The sequence below is a fragment of the Micromys minutus genome, assembly GCF_963924665.1.
Source record: "Micromys minutus genome assembly, chromosome: 12".
NCBI lineage: Eukaryota > Metazoa > Chordata > Mammalia > Rodentia > Muridae > Micromys > Micromys minutus.
Window position 1 is genome coordinate 2,555,373 of NC_137981.1, and position 13,574 is coordinate 2,568,946.

The window sequence follows — 13,574 nt, forward strand, 5'->3', positions numbered from 1 at the left end:
CAGGTAGATGGGTTAGTGGGTATAATATCACTTCCCATTCAGGCCTGGTTACTTAGTTTGGCTCCCTAGAACCTACAGGTGGTGAAAACAGAAGAATCTCCTTGAAGTTCGTGGCCCAGCTATCCTGAGGCACACACAAGAGCAAAAGACTTTGCTTTAAGATGCAAAAGTAGTAAGTAGGAACTGGCTGTCTGAAGTGGTCCTTTGACCTTTATGTGCATGTCTACACTCACATCTCATACATATAGACACCATAAGAAACAAAAGGATACCCAAGGGTCTTAGTTATCTTCCTATTGCTGTGATAAATCATCATGACCAAGACAGCTTGTAAATGAAACTGTTTAATTATCATATGGTTTTGGAGGGTTAGAATCCAGGATGGCAAGAAGGAATAGCTACGATATTCTATTTTGATTCATAATCACAGGTAAAAGGGGAAGGGAGAGGGAGGGAGGGAGGGAAGTTTAGAAAGCAGGAATCCTTAAACAGTGCAAGAGTCTTTTGAAATCTCAACGCCCACTCCTAGTGATACACCTCCTAATCCTTCCCAAACAATTTCAACACCTAGGGACGCAGTTGGCTCAGCTGTTGAAGACCAGGCTCGAAGGCAAATGTGGGAGCCTTTAGGGGCCATTCTTATTTCAGCCACCATGCCAACATTATAAACAGGATTCTTCTCTCCTCAGCATCTCACAGATAATTGGTACCAAGTATCTCAACAGTGAGTGTTGAAACAACAGGCTGATGTGTGCAACGAAAAGATAAAAAAGAAATAAGGGCAGTTTTATCTGAGACCTAATGACAAGAAAATACATGGCTTAGAAAGCTGGTGCTCCCAGGATCAGACCCTCATGCAAGCACATGCCAAGCACTCAGAAGACTTCTGCATCCCAGAGGATCTCTGTTAGCACCCGGTGGCCCATGCAAAGCACTGAGATCCCTCACTTTAAGAAATTCATTACAGTTAAAATACAGAATACCACTTCAGGTGATCAAAGCATACCTGAGCAGGTCTGTGGACCCAGCCATCTATGCTACTGTGACACACGTTACTTTACGAAACCAACAAGCAGCCATCTTAACACAGGCACTTGAGTACTTCCTCCAAGAGCTACATACAACAGGCTATTATGGGATGGCAATGGTTTGTTCATGCCCCCAGCAAGTCCCCAAGAACAATAGTGCTTCATATTCCATTGTAATAGATTCCTCCAAGAAATGTCCCCTGTTCACAGCTATACAAAAGAGACAAGCAATATTGCATGTTAATATTATAAACCCAAAGTCATTAAGCAAAAACATTAAGCCCAAACCAACTTGCCTATCTTTGCAGTGGGCTACAGAAGTCTACAGTTCAGTAGCTCCAGAACCATCAATCCAAGGATCAAGATGCCAGCTTCCTTCTATAGGGCAGCCTCCTTCCATGTATGACTTTACTGTGTTACAGGTGTAGCTTCTCCAAGGTAGAAGAGGAACACATGTCAGATGGCAGCCACTTTTCTTTCCTCTCAACAGTCCCTCCCTTGCACAGCTTAGAAGCATGGAGTGCTTGCTGTGCAGTGAGTTGTGTCTAATTCTGCAGCTATTCCTCATGTCAGTGGGGATGGGGAATGTGTGTCCCCGAACTGTTGTCACCATTCTTCCTTATGTTCTAGTTGCTTATTTCAAGGCACAGAAAATCTTCTTCAAGGTCTGTCAGACTCCTGAGCATCTACCAATCACATGACAGAGAGTATAGCTCTAGCCAAAGGCTCTGGGAAGCATTTGCTCTCAAAGAGAATGGAAAATGTCAACTGTTTTTTCTAGATTCTGCATGTGCAATGCTCTCAGTGAAGATTTTAATGTAATTCCTGCTGATTTATTTTTATCCTGACACATCTTATTTAACAACTATTAAAGCAATCATCTCCGGTGAAAAGGAGAACATCATAGTTGACTTTTAAAGTATTAGCATTCAACAGATAAATCTTAGTTCCCAAAAAACTCATGAACTGGAAATAAATCCTGAAGATGAAATGATGTCTTGATAACCACAGCCATTTCAAAACCTCCTAAGAGAAGAGAAAAATTAGAAACCACCATGAACCTATCCCTCCTACACTTCACCTCAGAGAAAATTATGGCGGCAGCCAGGCAACTGTGCCTGGGTGTGTGCAGCTCACGATCTCTGAAAGTCAAGTTATTCCTCAACCAACCATCATAATAATTGAAATAAAAACAATAAAGCCACCATCAAAAAAAAAAAAAAAAAAAAAAAAAAAAAAAAAAAAGGCTGACAAATAAAAATGGCAGAGCACACATTTAAAAAACTGACAACACTTGAAAATGGGGTTTGTGTAATGAAGGTAGAGTCCCTGGTTAAGTTACAATTTCTAAGGGCTGGGAATCACGTTTAACTGCTCATCGCTCATGAGTGATAAGGAACAACATTGATCTCAGACAAGAACTCTTGGCCACAAAACATTATTAATCCATTCATTTACTCTATTGTTGTAGCTAAGGCTTTATTGGCACTACCATCCCTGCTATACAAAGGAAAGGCAGGGAGTTGGCTACAGCTTTCATAGCAATCTCCTGCACACAGTCAGGGTTTCTTTGAGCTGTGCGGAGACAGTCGCTAGAAAGACAGAGTTCTCTTGTCTTCAAACCTAAGCAAATCCACAACTCTGCGTCACTTTGAGATGTTGAAGAACAGCCACTGTGCTGGAATCCAGGGTACACTGGCAGCTTTTCCCATCAAACCTCACACTCCTCCTGAGATGGAATGTTCTGGCATGTCCATTTCATTACCAAAATATTGCAATACTTCTAGACTACCTCTATTGTCTCCTTTGGATGCTTTAAATGTCTCTGCATTACAGAAATAACCAGCTCTTCTGAGGCCTGAACAAACTATGGTCCACAAACCCAAACTAAGACTTCTGAGATGTGTTCAAAGCCTGTAGCAAAAGGCCCAGGAAAATGCCTCAGATTACAAAACTAGTTCAGTTACCTAACACTGCCCAGAGTCCTTAGACTGAGGCCCCTGTAGAATATTGCCCAAGAGCTATTTGTACAAATTTATCGTTATTTTTTCAGTCAATTAGCTTGAGGAAGGAAATGAGAACTAAGTAAATAAATTAGATCATTAATTTGCAATAAATATAAATTAGTTACGCTAATTATACCAGTTGAACACATATACAAATTATGTATATATAATAAATAACAAATAAGAAATATAATAAGACTCAATGAGAAGAAAGCCATCTGACTATGTTTTGGAAAACCACGTATATTCACTCAGTGGAATGTAACAGTTTTGATATGTGTATGAAAATATAAGATAAACATTAACTGCCTACTGGTGTTCTAACAAATCTATTTTCATGCCAAATGGAAATTAGAATATATTTTACAGTATTTGAGTTAATTATGTGACATTTCTTATGAATAGTGATGTATTATTCCATTCATTACTCCTAATTATGTTCCCTTACAAGTGTAAGGCTGGTAACACCACGACCAGGCTTTTCCTGTTCTTTATAATCTGATGGCTTACAGGGAAAGCGGGTCAAAGATATGCATAGAATATAATGAGCCAAGTTCAGCAGCTGTTAACCATGACAGTTCAAAGCTACCTGAGAAAACTGCACGTGGAAATAAATAGAAACTGGATCAGTTTTTCACATCACAGGATGCCCCCATGTGAGCAGTCAACATGAGAAACAGTCAAAGTGCAATCCTGAAACAACTAAATTATAGGCACACCCTTGCCTTGAGCAGGAGAGAGAACATTCCTAATGCTCCCTGTGCCCTCTCTTTCTCTCTTGGCATTGTATATGATCTGTTTGTACAGGTATTGCTTTCTGCTGTGAAAAAGCAAAGAGGATTCATAGTCCTGTGCAGTGCTGAGAAATGGACCACTAAAAGCCCTGGTTATTGAAAAGCCAGTTCAATCTTTCTCCTCAAATGTATAACCGGTCAAGCCAGCCCTCTGTCTCACTTGCAGCAGGGCTGCAGTTCCAAGGTAAATCCTGACATGAAGAGATCACAGTCAAGAAAAAATGAGTAAAATGGAAAAATCAAGCAACCAGGGAGCCAGTGAGGGCTGCCATCTGCACATGCAGCCCATGGGAAAGCAGCCGGCAAGAGACAGGAGAGTCGGGACACATGCGCATGATGAAGCGGAAGCCTTTTCTGTGAAGCCTGGGGTCCAATGTGCACATGCTTCAGGCAAACTGTTTCTGTGAGTTCACGTGTATCTCTTCATTCTAATTCACACCTTCCTTGCACACTTACAACATACCTATTTCCTTCACTACCAAATGTCACCAACTGATCAACAGTTATACAGTAAAAAACAATACAAGTTTCAGTTTTAGGAACCCAATCTAAACTTGGAAGAGGAAGATCCTGGCAAGAAGGGTTTCCTTTCTTTTTTTTTTTTTTTTTCCTGGCACCCTTGACAAATGCAGCTTGCTAACCCTAAATGCTACCCCACAGTTACTCCTGACCTTATCCGCTCTTATCACCTCCTGCGCTGGCATGTGGGATAACGGTAATTTGTTTTCTATGCGGTCATGTCGTGGTTAACACATAAGAAAAATGACTGTCACACAAGTTCTGTCTACTATAAGGAATTGACAGGATCCTCTGTGGAACATTCTAGACTCTATAAACATATACTAGTGAGCTGAGAGGCATGATATCATCCAAGATTGCCCCTTTCCCACTTACAAGTGCCATGGTAGTAGCAGGTGGCTTTAAACCCTTTAAACACGTGTCTGATGCAATAATCTGCCAACTTAAGAAAAATTGACCATGAATGAAATCAACTTTCCCATTACAGCTAGGGGCAAAGGAACACCAGAACATCTTTGAAGATTTCCGTGTGAATATTTAAGTCAGCTGATATACAGAGGCACACACAGAACAGAGCAGAGGCATGTGCTCACAGCAATTTAAAGATCACGGTGCTATCTTTAGAAATAAGGATATTAAAATAGTGCTTGCGCTCCTCGTATTTGTACAGGAAGGTTTAAAAAGTGCTGAGAAATGAAAGATCAGCAGATCACTAATAACTGTAGCTTCCTGAACAATTAGAGGAATTCACAAGATTAAAACCCACTCAGGAAGCGACAGATATTGCTGATTTTTAAAGGGCATTTTTAACTATAGTATCCATTTATCTGGAACCACAGTTAAGGAAAGAAGCTATTTTTTATTATTATTCATTTATTTCAGGAGCAAATGTGGTGCTGGTCTAAAGCAAGAAAAGTGAACATTTCTTGTTGGAAATAGTAAAAGTTCACCTCAAAAAGTACTTGTCAGGGTTTTCTCCCCATCTGCTGGGCTGAGACTTACCACCCAGTTCCCTCTGCAGCAAACTTTTGTTTGTAATGTATCAGCAGAAATGTCTTTTAAGTTACCTCATCTAATTCTTTACAAATACACTTTGGAAGGTTGTCCTCCATGCATCATCCTAACATTGTTTGGTCCCGATAGCATTCTGTGTGTGATGCTCCTGCTCGGGAAAAATCTGTTCCACGTAATAACTGATTCGATAAAGTGTTGACAAATAGTTTGTATAATAAAGTATGGCCAGTGAGCAAGGTTCGTCTCTATTATTACACACCACATTCAAAGCATCCACAAACTCCACCACTTCCCTCCCTCTTGTGCTCAAGGTGCAAGCGAAAGCTCCTTGCACCATTCTGAATAGCAATCCACAGATCAATACGCTGTCTGCTGAAAACAACGGGACATAACAAATGAATGATTTTATTTATAATAAAAGCCCCAGTCACCAAATGGATTCCACTCATGTTCAAATTCATTTTTCATGCTCAACTCGAGAGGAGAGGCAAACAAAGCACACACAGGGGGAGGGGGAGGGGCAGGGAACGGTGCTACCCGTAATGGAGCCAATTTATTTAAGCCCCGAACCAGGGCCGAGCTGCACTGAAACATATGAATAAAATGCTCAACGAAATTCTGAGGGTGCAGCTCTTCAAAACAGGTCTGATCTCTCACCACGCAAGCTTAAAAGGCATTTTCCTGGGCTTGGAAATTAATGGATTAAAGACACTCTGACATTCTCTTAAGTGTGTTTCACTATAGAGACTAAAGCCTACTTAGTTAACTCTAAGTATGTGGCAAGAAATGGGAGTATTTGCTTAATGTGTGCGGGGAGGGAGTGACGTGGTGGTTTTGTGAATGAAGCACTGCCTTGCTTCTAATGCACACCTTTGGCCCGGCTCAGACAGTTCCTTTTCTACTCTGAATGCTATCAGAAAGCCAGCAAGAGTGAGATGCTGAGATGGCTCAGAGGGAAGAGCTTGTTGAGCAAGCATGAGGACATAAGTTAAAATCCCCACAACCTATACAAAATCCTGACATGGTAGCACATGTTCAATTCCAGCAGTCCTGGGCTGAGATGGGTTGTGCAGACAGGAGACCCCCAAAAAGCTACTCTCAAGCAGTAGGGGACCTTTACTTAAACACTGTGGAGAATAAAGACTGACACCTGAGTTTTCCCTGAGCTTCACATATGTGCCACCCACAGATGCCGACAGACCCATACGCATTTCCTTTTAAGTCAATGAGTAAAGTCATAAGGAAAGGGGGGCTGGCAGAAACAACTCAAAGATAATGCTTGGATATCATTGCTAGAAATATTAAGACAATTACTGAAAGCAAGGTATTCTATTTCACATGAGGAAAAGAGGGTCCACGGACAGGCCCAGAAGGGGATCTAGCTCAAAGGGAGGCCCTAAGGCCTGACACCATTACTGAAGCTATGGAGCGCTCACAAAAAGAGACCTATCATGACTGCCCTCCAAAAGACCCAAGAACCAACTGAAAGAGTCAGATGTAGATATTTGCTCCCAACCAATGAACAGAAGCTGCTGACCTTGTGGTTGAATTTTAAAAAAGCTGAAGGAAGCTGAGGAGAAGGACAACCCTGTAGGACCAGCAGTCTCAATTAACCTGGACCCCTGAGATCTCTCAGACACTGGATCACCAAACAGACAGCTATACCTGCTGCTATGAAGCCCCTAACACATATACAGCAGAGGCCCCTTGGGTCTAGGTTCAGCCACAGAAGATGCACCTAACCCTCTAGAGACTGGAGGTAACAGGGAGGTCAGGTGGGGTGGGTAGGGTGGGGGCATCCTTGGTGTAAGTAGGGTGAGGACATTCTCTTAGAGACAGGGGGACAAGGCAGGGGTATGGGATATAGAACAGTTGGAGGGTGAACCAGGAAGGGAATAGAATCTTGAGTATAAAAATAAAAAAATTTTTAAAATGCATGCCACAAATAAAGAACATATATAAACTTAAAAAAAAAAAAAAAAAAAAAACTACCCTGAAAATATAAAATTGTCAAGCAAAGGTTTCTATTGGCCATCAATTTCTTTACTCTATTTGGATGTACCCCTCCTCCCCAGATAAATAACACACAACTGAAGACAAAGTTGTAACTGACAAAACAGGATGGGGAACATCAGGGAACTCAGCTTCATGACAAGACTAGAAATCCTTAAAGATACAGAGATATGTCTAGGCTCTGGGCATGGGAAACCAGAAAAGGCAGACATTAACAGGCCCTCATTGCCTTGGTCCACTAACTTCACCACTGCATTTACTCCCGGTATTTGCAGTTTCTCCTTTAATTTCAGTTACTATAGCACTAGGTATGTTAAAAAAATGGGTTAAGAATAAGTCCTCCGGGCAGAAAGGAATGCTTCTCGGCAAAGACAAATAAAAGTACATAGCCCTTATTAGCGAAGTGGAATTAACATTAAAATACAAACAGCTTCAGGACAATCTACAATACTGTCCCTCACCTATGGCCAAAAGGTACCTGCATTCCCTCTTAGTAAAGCCATCCTTCTTGTTTATGACATTCCATGTGTTCTTCCATGGGTTCATTCAACCCTTGCTGACTCAGCCTATACTCTATTCTTGGCACCATGACTTGTATCCTAAGCTATCTCAGAATAAAGCTATGTACTGAACCTTCCCATTTTAATTAGTAAAATAAAGGAAAGCCAGTAACTGGGCAGGGCAAGGGAAATAAGAGGGCTGAGAAGTCAGAGGAGGGAAGGGGACAGAGGTTAGAGTTCCTGCCAATACGGAGCTTCCCAAGGACCAGCTAGACCCAAGTGGGATTTATTGGTGCTAAAAAAGCTATGAACATTAAGGATTTTACAGGTCTAATATTTCATATAAAAGGGCACTTTGTATCTTTGTCTATTTAATGTAATCTTGTTGTGTAGAGGGTTTGTGGATTGAGAGTTGAATATATAAACCTGTATGAAAAGCTTTCGGGCCGTAGAGTTGTGTTTGTGTGGGATTTGGGGGTACAGAAATATGCCAGGACAGAGGCAGAGAACAGGTGGTAGAAAACTGCCCAGGGAAGGTAGTTGTGAGGACAAATTGGGCTATGTTGTCAGCTCCAGAGGTGGGGAAGGCTCCAAACTAAAATCAGGCCTAAGGAGTGAGACCTCAGGGCCGGTAAAGAGATAAACCAATTTTTATTTTTTAATATTTACTACAACACAGTATGACATGGTTTCCTGCCCAGGAATGAAGCCAGCAGGGTGTAAGCCTCCAAGAGCATTGAGGGTTACTGTGTTTATGAGGCTTATTTGTATAATAATGTACATGCTTTCCTGTTCCCACTTTGAGAAATGCCCTCTCTGCCATGGTCTAAGACAGTTCTCAATTGCAGAGATGAGAGAAACCTTGCACAATGTGCTAGTCCCCAAAGCATTCTGGCTCTCATATCCTCCTTGGACAGAAGCAGGCTTTCTCTAAACATAATGATGCTTGTTAATTCTAGTAGATTTTCTCTATCCTCCTGTCTCTCAGATATGGTAACAAATAAGGTTTTGCTTTCAAAATGGTGACTTTAGGGCACTAGTTTTATTAATTGCTCAGAATTCACTGTTGCCAGTTCTTTAGAAAAAGCCATTTCTCAGGTTTGTGTCAGATATTCCTTAGTCTTGTTGTCACTTTCACCAGGGGTTCAAAAAACCATGAAAAAGAAGTCAGGTTCTATGAAGTTATGAATGAGAACTCACTGAGTCAAGTCCACTCCATCATTAACCATCTAGCACGCAGTATGTCTACATGGTAACACGTTTTCCTAGCCTGGTGTATGAAGATTCATTCACTTAAATTCTCATTTGCATCCCATGTTTTCTTACTCTTGTTAATGTCAATTCAAGCAAGCACATGGAAAATAATGAAATTATACGTTTTTTTTCTTACATATTAAGGTTTTTTTCTTGAAAAATTCCCCAAAGCAAAATAACAATCACAAGCATTCAGTAAAATCAAAGGGAAAAATAAAAAATGCTTTTATTTAAAGAAGTTTTGGGTCCATTTGAAGAAGACAACATAACAACAGCATATAACTTAAGAGTTATTCTGTTTCATGGTCTTGCTAAATCATTCTGCTAGAGGTTTTCCCCTTTAATAAACAGAGAAAGCTGGTTTCTCAATATTGAACACTAAAGCTCAATCTTACATTGAAAAACTTACAAAAATATTTAAGTATTAGAAAAATAATTTTCACAGAAGTTTATTAACTAATTTACTACCTGTTCATAATTTTTATAATTTTGCACATTTTAATTAGGTAAAATTTGAGCTCAGGACTTGAGAGAGTTTAGTATAGAATCACAGTTTTATTTGTTAAGATGAGTTTCCTTTTTCCTTTCAACGAAGCAAGGGTTACATGAATAGGAAAGAAGTTATTCATGAAGTTCTTAAGAACTTCAAACATTTTCACTGAAAAAAAAAATGTTACTCCAAAAATATCTTGAAATATTTATACATTAAGTACTAGAGTAAGGAAATCACTTCAAAGCCAAACCATGATTCAATGGGGAAAATACCTATAATCATAAAGCAAGAAGCCTCCTTCTTTTTGCTCCTTGCATTATAAATAAAGAAAATAAAACTGTGGAAGTTCCATAAAATCAACGTGTACACAGCCAAGAAGAATATGTTAAGGCACCTCTGCTGAGTGTCCCACCCATTTGGACCTCAGAGAAGAATGGAGTTCCTATTGAGACTTCTAGAAGAAATGTTATTTGGACAAAGTAATTCAACCAGAACTCACAATGGAAAATGGTCTAGAAACCAGAATTTATCCTAAGGAAAATGACATTTCAAATTCCCACACAGATCACAACATTCACAGCATGTTAAACTTTGTCTCCTAGTACTATCAGAAGCTATACCCATCAAGCTGTGGCTGCTCAAACATGAGCTGAGCAAGGACAACACCAATAGAGGATAGAACGGAAATGGAACAAGACCACGAGGTCTCAAGCCTACACAGAAGACGACAGGCAGCTAAGAAATGTTGGGAATGCGAGAAATGGTTTTCCCCCCAGGGAAGACACACCTATTGGTTAGGCAATACCAAATCTTTAGCCTTGAAACTATACATATAAGAAAAATAAAAACCAAGGTTATATTTAGAAATACACGTATCTACATGGATAATCATATATGTATCTAACAACAGTTAATGAAAAGTGAGGACATTGATTTGAAAGAGAAAGAGGAGCAGTATTTGGGAGGGCTTGGAGGGAGGGAAGGCAAGGGGGCAATATTATAATTATATTACAATCTCAAAAAGAAAAAAAAAGATAAAAGAGAAAAAATTGAACAATCTCCTTTAAGCAAAGAAACGGTCTGTCTCTAATTCTCCTGTAATCCCAAAATTCCCAGTTACAAAGTCACCATCCACTTTCTAACCTTCCATTAAAATTTACAATGAGTAAAAGAAATTCAGAGTACCCATGATATTCATTGGACCAATTTTAGAAACACCTATTTATTTACACAGCTATGGTAGTGAAAAGGTCAACCAAGAATTCCCATCCAAAGCTACAGTTGCTAAGCAACCCTCCTTAGAAGTTCTGCAACATTGCTCAAGCATATTGCGGGTGCCACCAACTGGATTCAAAATAAATATGAATGACATCTTACCTGGACACTCCGAAGCAGGAGGATGGGAGATTGGTTGCTTACCTTTTGGGGATAGACACTAAACGCTGATTTTGTATTAATTTGGTTGGTTGGCTTCAAATGTTTGTTTATAGAAAAGGATACGGCCAGGTACAACGGGTTTCCTATTCACTAGGGCGAAGGACAGTTCGGTTTTGAGAAAAACAACAGAGGGCTTGATGAGATGTTGGCCGAATCTAAACGACATGATCTCACAGTGAATCCTGAAAGAGGAAATAATTTAGAAAATGAGCATTCCAAAAAAAAAAAAAAAAAGAAAAAGAAAAAGCAACTGGGTTCAGGTACCACTTTAAAAGGGGAAATTCCATGAGTAAAGACTGAGATGGAAAGGGCATACCATTTAAACTGATCCCTTTGAATCACCCCTTGGGTAAAGTCCTCCTGAAATATTTTCATCTCCCTACAAGGCTGCCTCGATTCTAGTGAATGTTGTCAAGTAGAAGCTGGAGCATGGGTGACAAAGCAGCCTTTTATGCCTAAAGGTTCTGGCCCTTCAGATTGTCACCTCAAACCCACAAGGTCTTATTTGTTGAATACGGTTGTCCATTAATCTTGTCATCTCTGTTATTATGCAAATAGCTATTGTCAAGGAGTACAAATCTAATTCTTAAGAACTTCTTTTAAATGGTTTTATCTCTGTTTGTATAAAGGCAATTTAACACAAGTACAAATACTGTCTGACCTGGCCTACAATTACAAAACACACATTCCTGAGAACTACTACAAATCAATTGACAAAATTAGAAAGAAAATGAAGAAATGAACAAAACAGAGTTTCAGGTATTCCCAGCTCTCCCAGAAAGAGAGAGAGAGAGAGAGAGAGAGAGAGAGAGAGAGAGAGAGAGATCAGAAAATGAATGTTATTTTTTTTTACCTCCTCCTATTTGGGGAGGCCCCATGACAATGTTACAGTTGATATATAATCTCCCCAAGAACTTATGTGTGGAGTACTTAGTGATGCTGTTCTTTGAGGTTTTTCAAAAATGTAGGTGAAGGGGGTTGGTTGGAGGAAGTGAATGGGGGGAGAGATGGGCTTTAAAGGCTATACCTGCCTACTGGTGGCTGTCTCTCTCTCTTCGCTCTCTTTCAACCAAGGTACAGTTCACTTACAGACTTCTGCAAACTAGAACTCTGAAATCTTGAACCCAAATAAATTCTTGCTACTGCAAGTTGTCTCTAACAAACCTCTCTTACAGCAATGTAAGAGAGAATGAATACAACAGAGAAAGAAATGAAATTGGGCAGTTGCAGCCAGGATGGACCAAAGCCACCCACGTCCCAGGTCTTACCTGGGATTAAGGATAATCTTTACTAGGCAGTGCCGAACCATGAATCCTGAGTGAATAAGGCCCCTAGACTTGCCTTAGTCAAATGATCCGTCAGGCGCTGCTCACCACAGAGTCAGTGGCCAGAAACACAGGGATGAAAGATGAAGAACAACCAGAACAAAAAGGATAAAGCTAGAAAATGAAAAGCTCTTCTATAATGTAGACCAATAAATGTATAATAATTTAACACAGCTAGAACTATGCAAAAGTCTTGTAGTGTTGTGGACTGGAACTTAATTGGAATTCTGGTGCTAAGGACTCAAGACAGGAAGACTCATGTCAAGGACAAAAATACTGTGGTTTTTTTTTTTTAATTTTTTACAACAACCTCATAGAGCTTCAAATATTATCTAGCCAAATGGATTTACAGGTGTGCTGTCTGGGAAGCTATTAGAAATGTGAATTTGAATCTCCTATAGCTCCAACCATGTTACCTTGAATTTTCTCTGGTTAATATATCACCATATTCTATGGGTATGGCTCTTCTCACTGCCTGAATATAATTCTTAGCAATTGACTCAAGTGCTCTTTGGGAGTAGTCCTGGAGAACAAGGTGAAACACTGAAAGACAAATCCATTAGATGACCACTGCCAACAGTTCAAAACACCCTTTCTTAAAGATGAACTGTTTACTCTGTTCAAGTGTGAAGCTGCTTCTCCACAGATAGCACATCCTCAAACAGAGACACAAGCCCACACCTAATACCATTGTCTGAGCCACTGTCTAACAATTTGAGGAGTAACATCTCTGACATGTGTTTCCATTTAAGGATAATTGGATGAACAACTTAAGCAGGGGCTCTAACTGATGGGCTGCTCTTACCCTGAGCTTTTGATTGGCACCTTCTTTTGGTCTTGTTTTCATTTTTCTTTTCATCCTCTATGCCCCAAACCATTCTATCTCCTTCCAACTCAGGGATTCACTGTAGCACAATATAGTGTTTATCTTCCTTATAGATTTGTGTGAATGTCTTCTATATGTCAAGAATATGGAGGGCTCTCAAAACCATTTAACTTTAATTTTGTATGAACTGTTCATTTTGAAACTCATCTGTTTCTAAATTGTCTTATCCCCTCAGTGTTGCTAAAAATAAAAAGAAAATAAAAATTTCTTCTCACAGCAAACCACTGTGGCTTTTACATACAGTCTGCTAATGCTAAAGAGTTAGCCTACAATGTTTTATCACAAATAGCACTGTGACTTCTATC

At 39.9% G+C, this 13,574-nt stretch overlaps 1 protein-coding gene across 4 annotated transcripts in view; it reads right to left on the reverse strand.

The window, feature by feature from the left end:
- The window catches only part of FHIT (fragile histidine triad diadenosine triphosphatase), a 1,443,778-nt gene that overhangs the window by 750,472 nt on the left and 679,732 nt on the right, over positions 1-13,574 (reverse strand). For all 4 annotated transcript variants that reach the window (XM_080926902.1, XM_080926901.1, XM_080926903.1 and 1 more), the window contains one exon: positions 11,122-11,240. In XM_080926902.1, coding sequence (XP_080783028.1) covers positions 11,122-11,224 — 103 coding nt within the window. In that variant the 5' untranslated portion in view covers positions 11,225-11,240. The remainder of the gene's footprint in view (positions 1-11,121; positions 11,241-13,574) is intronic.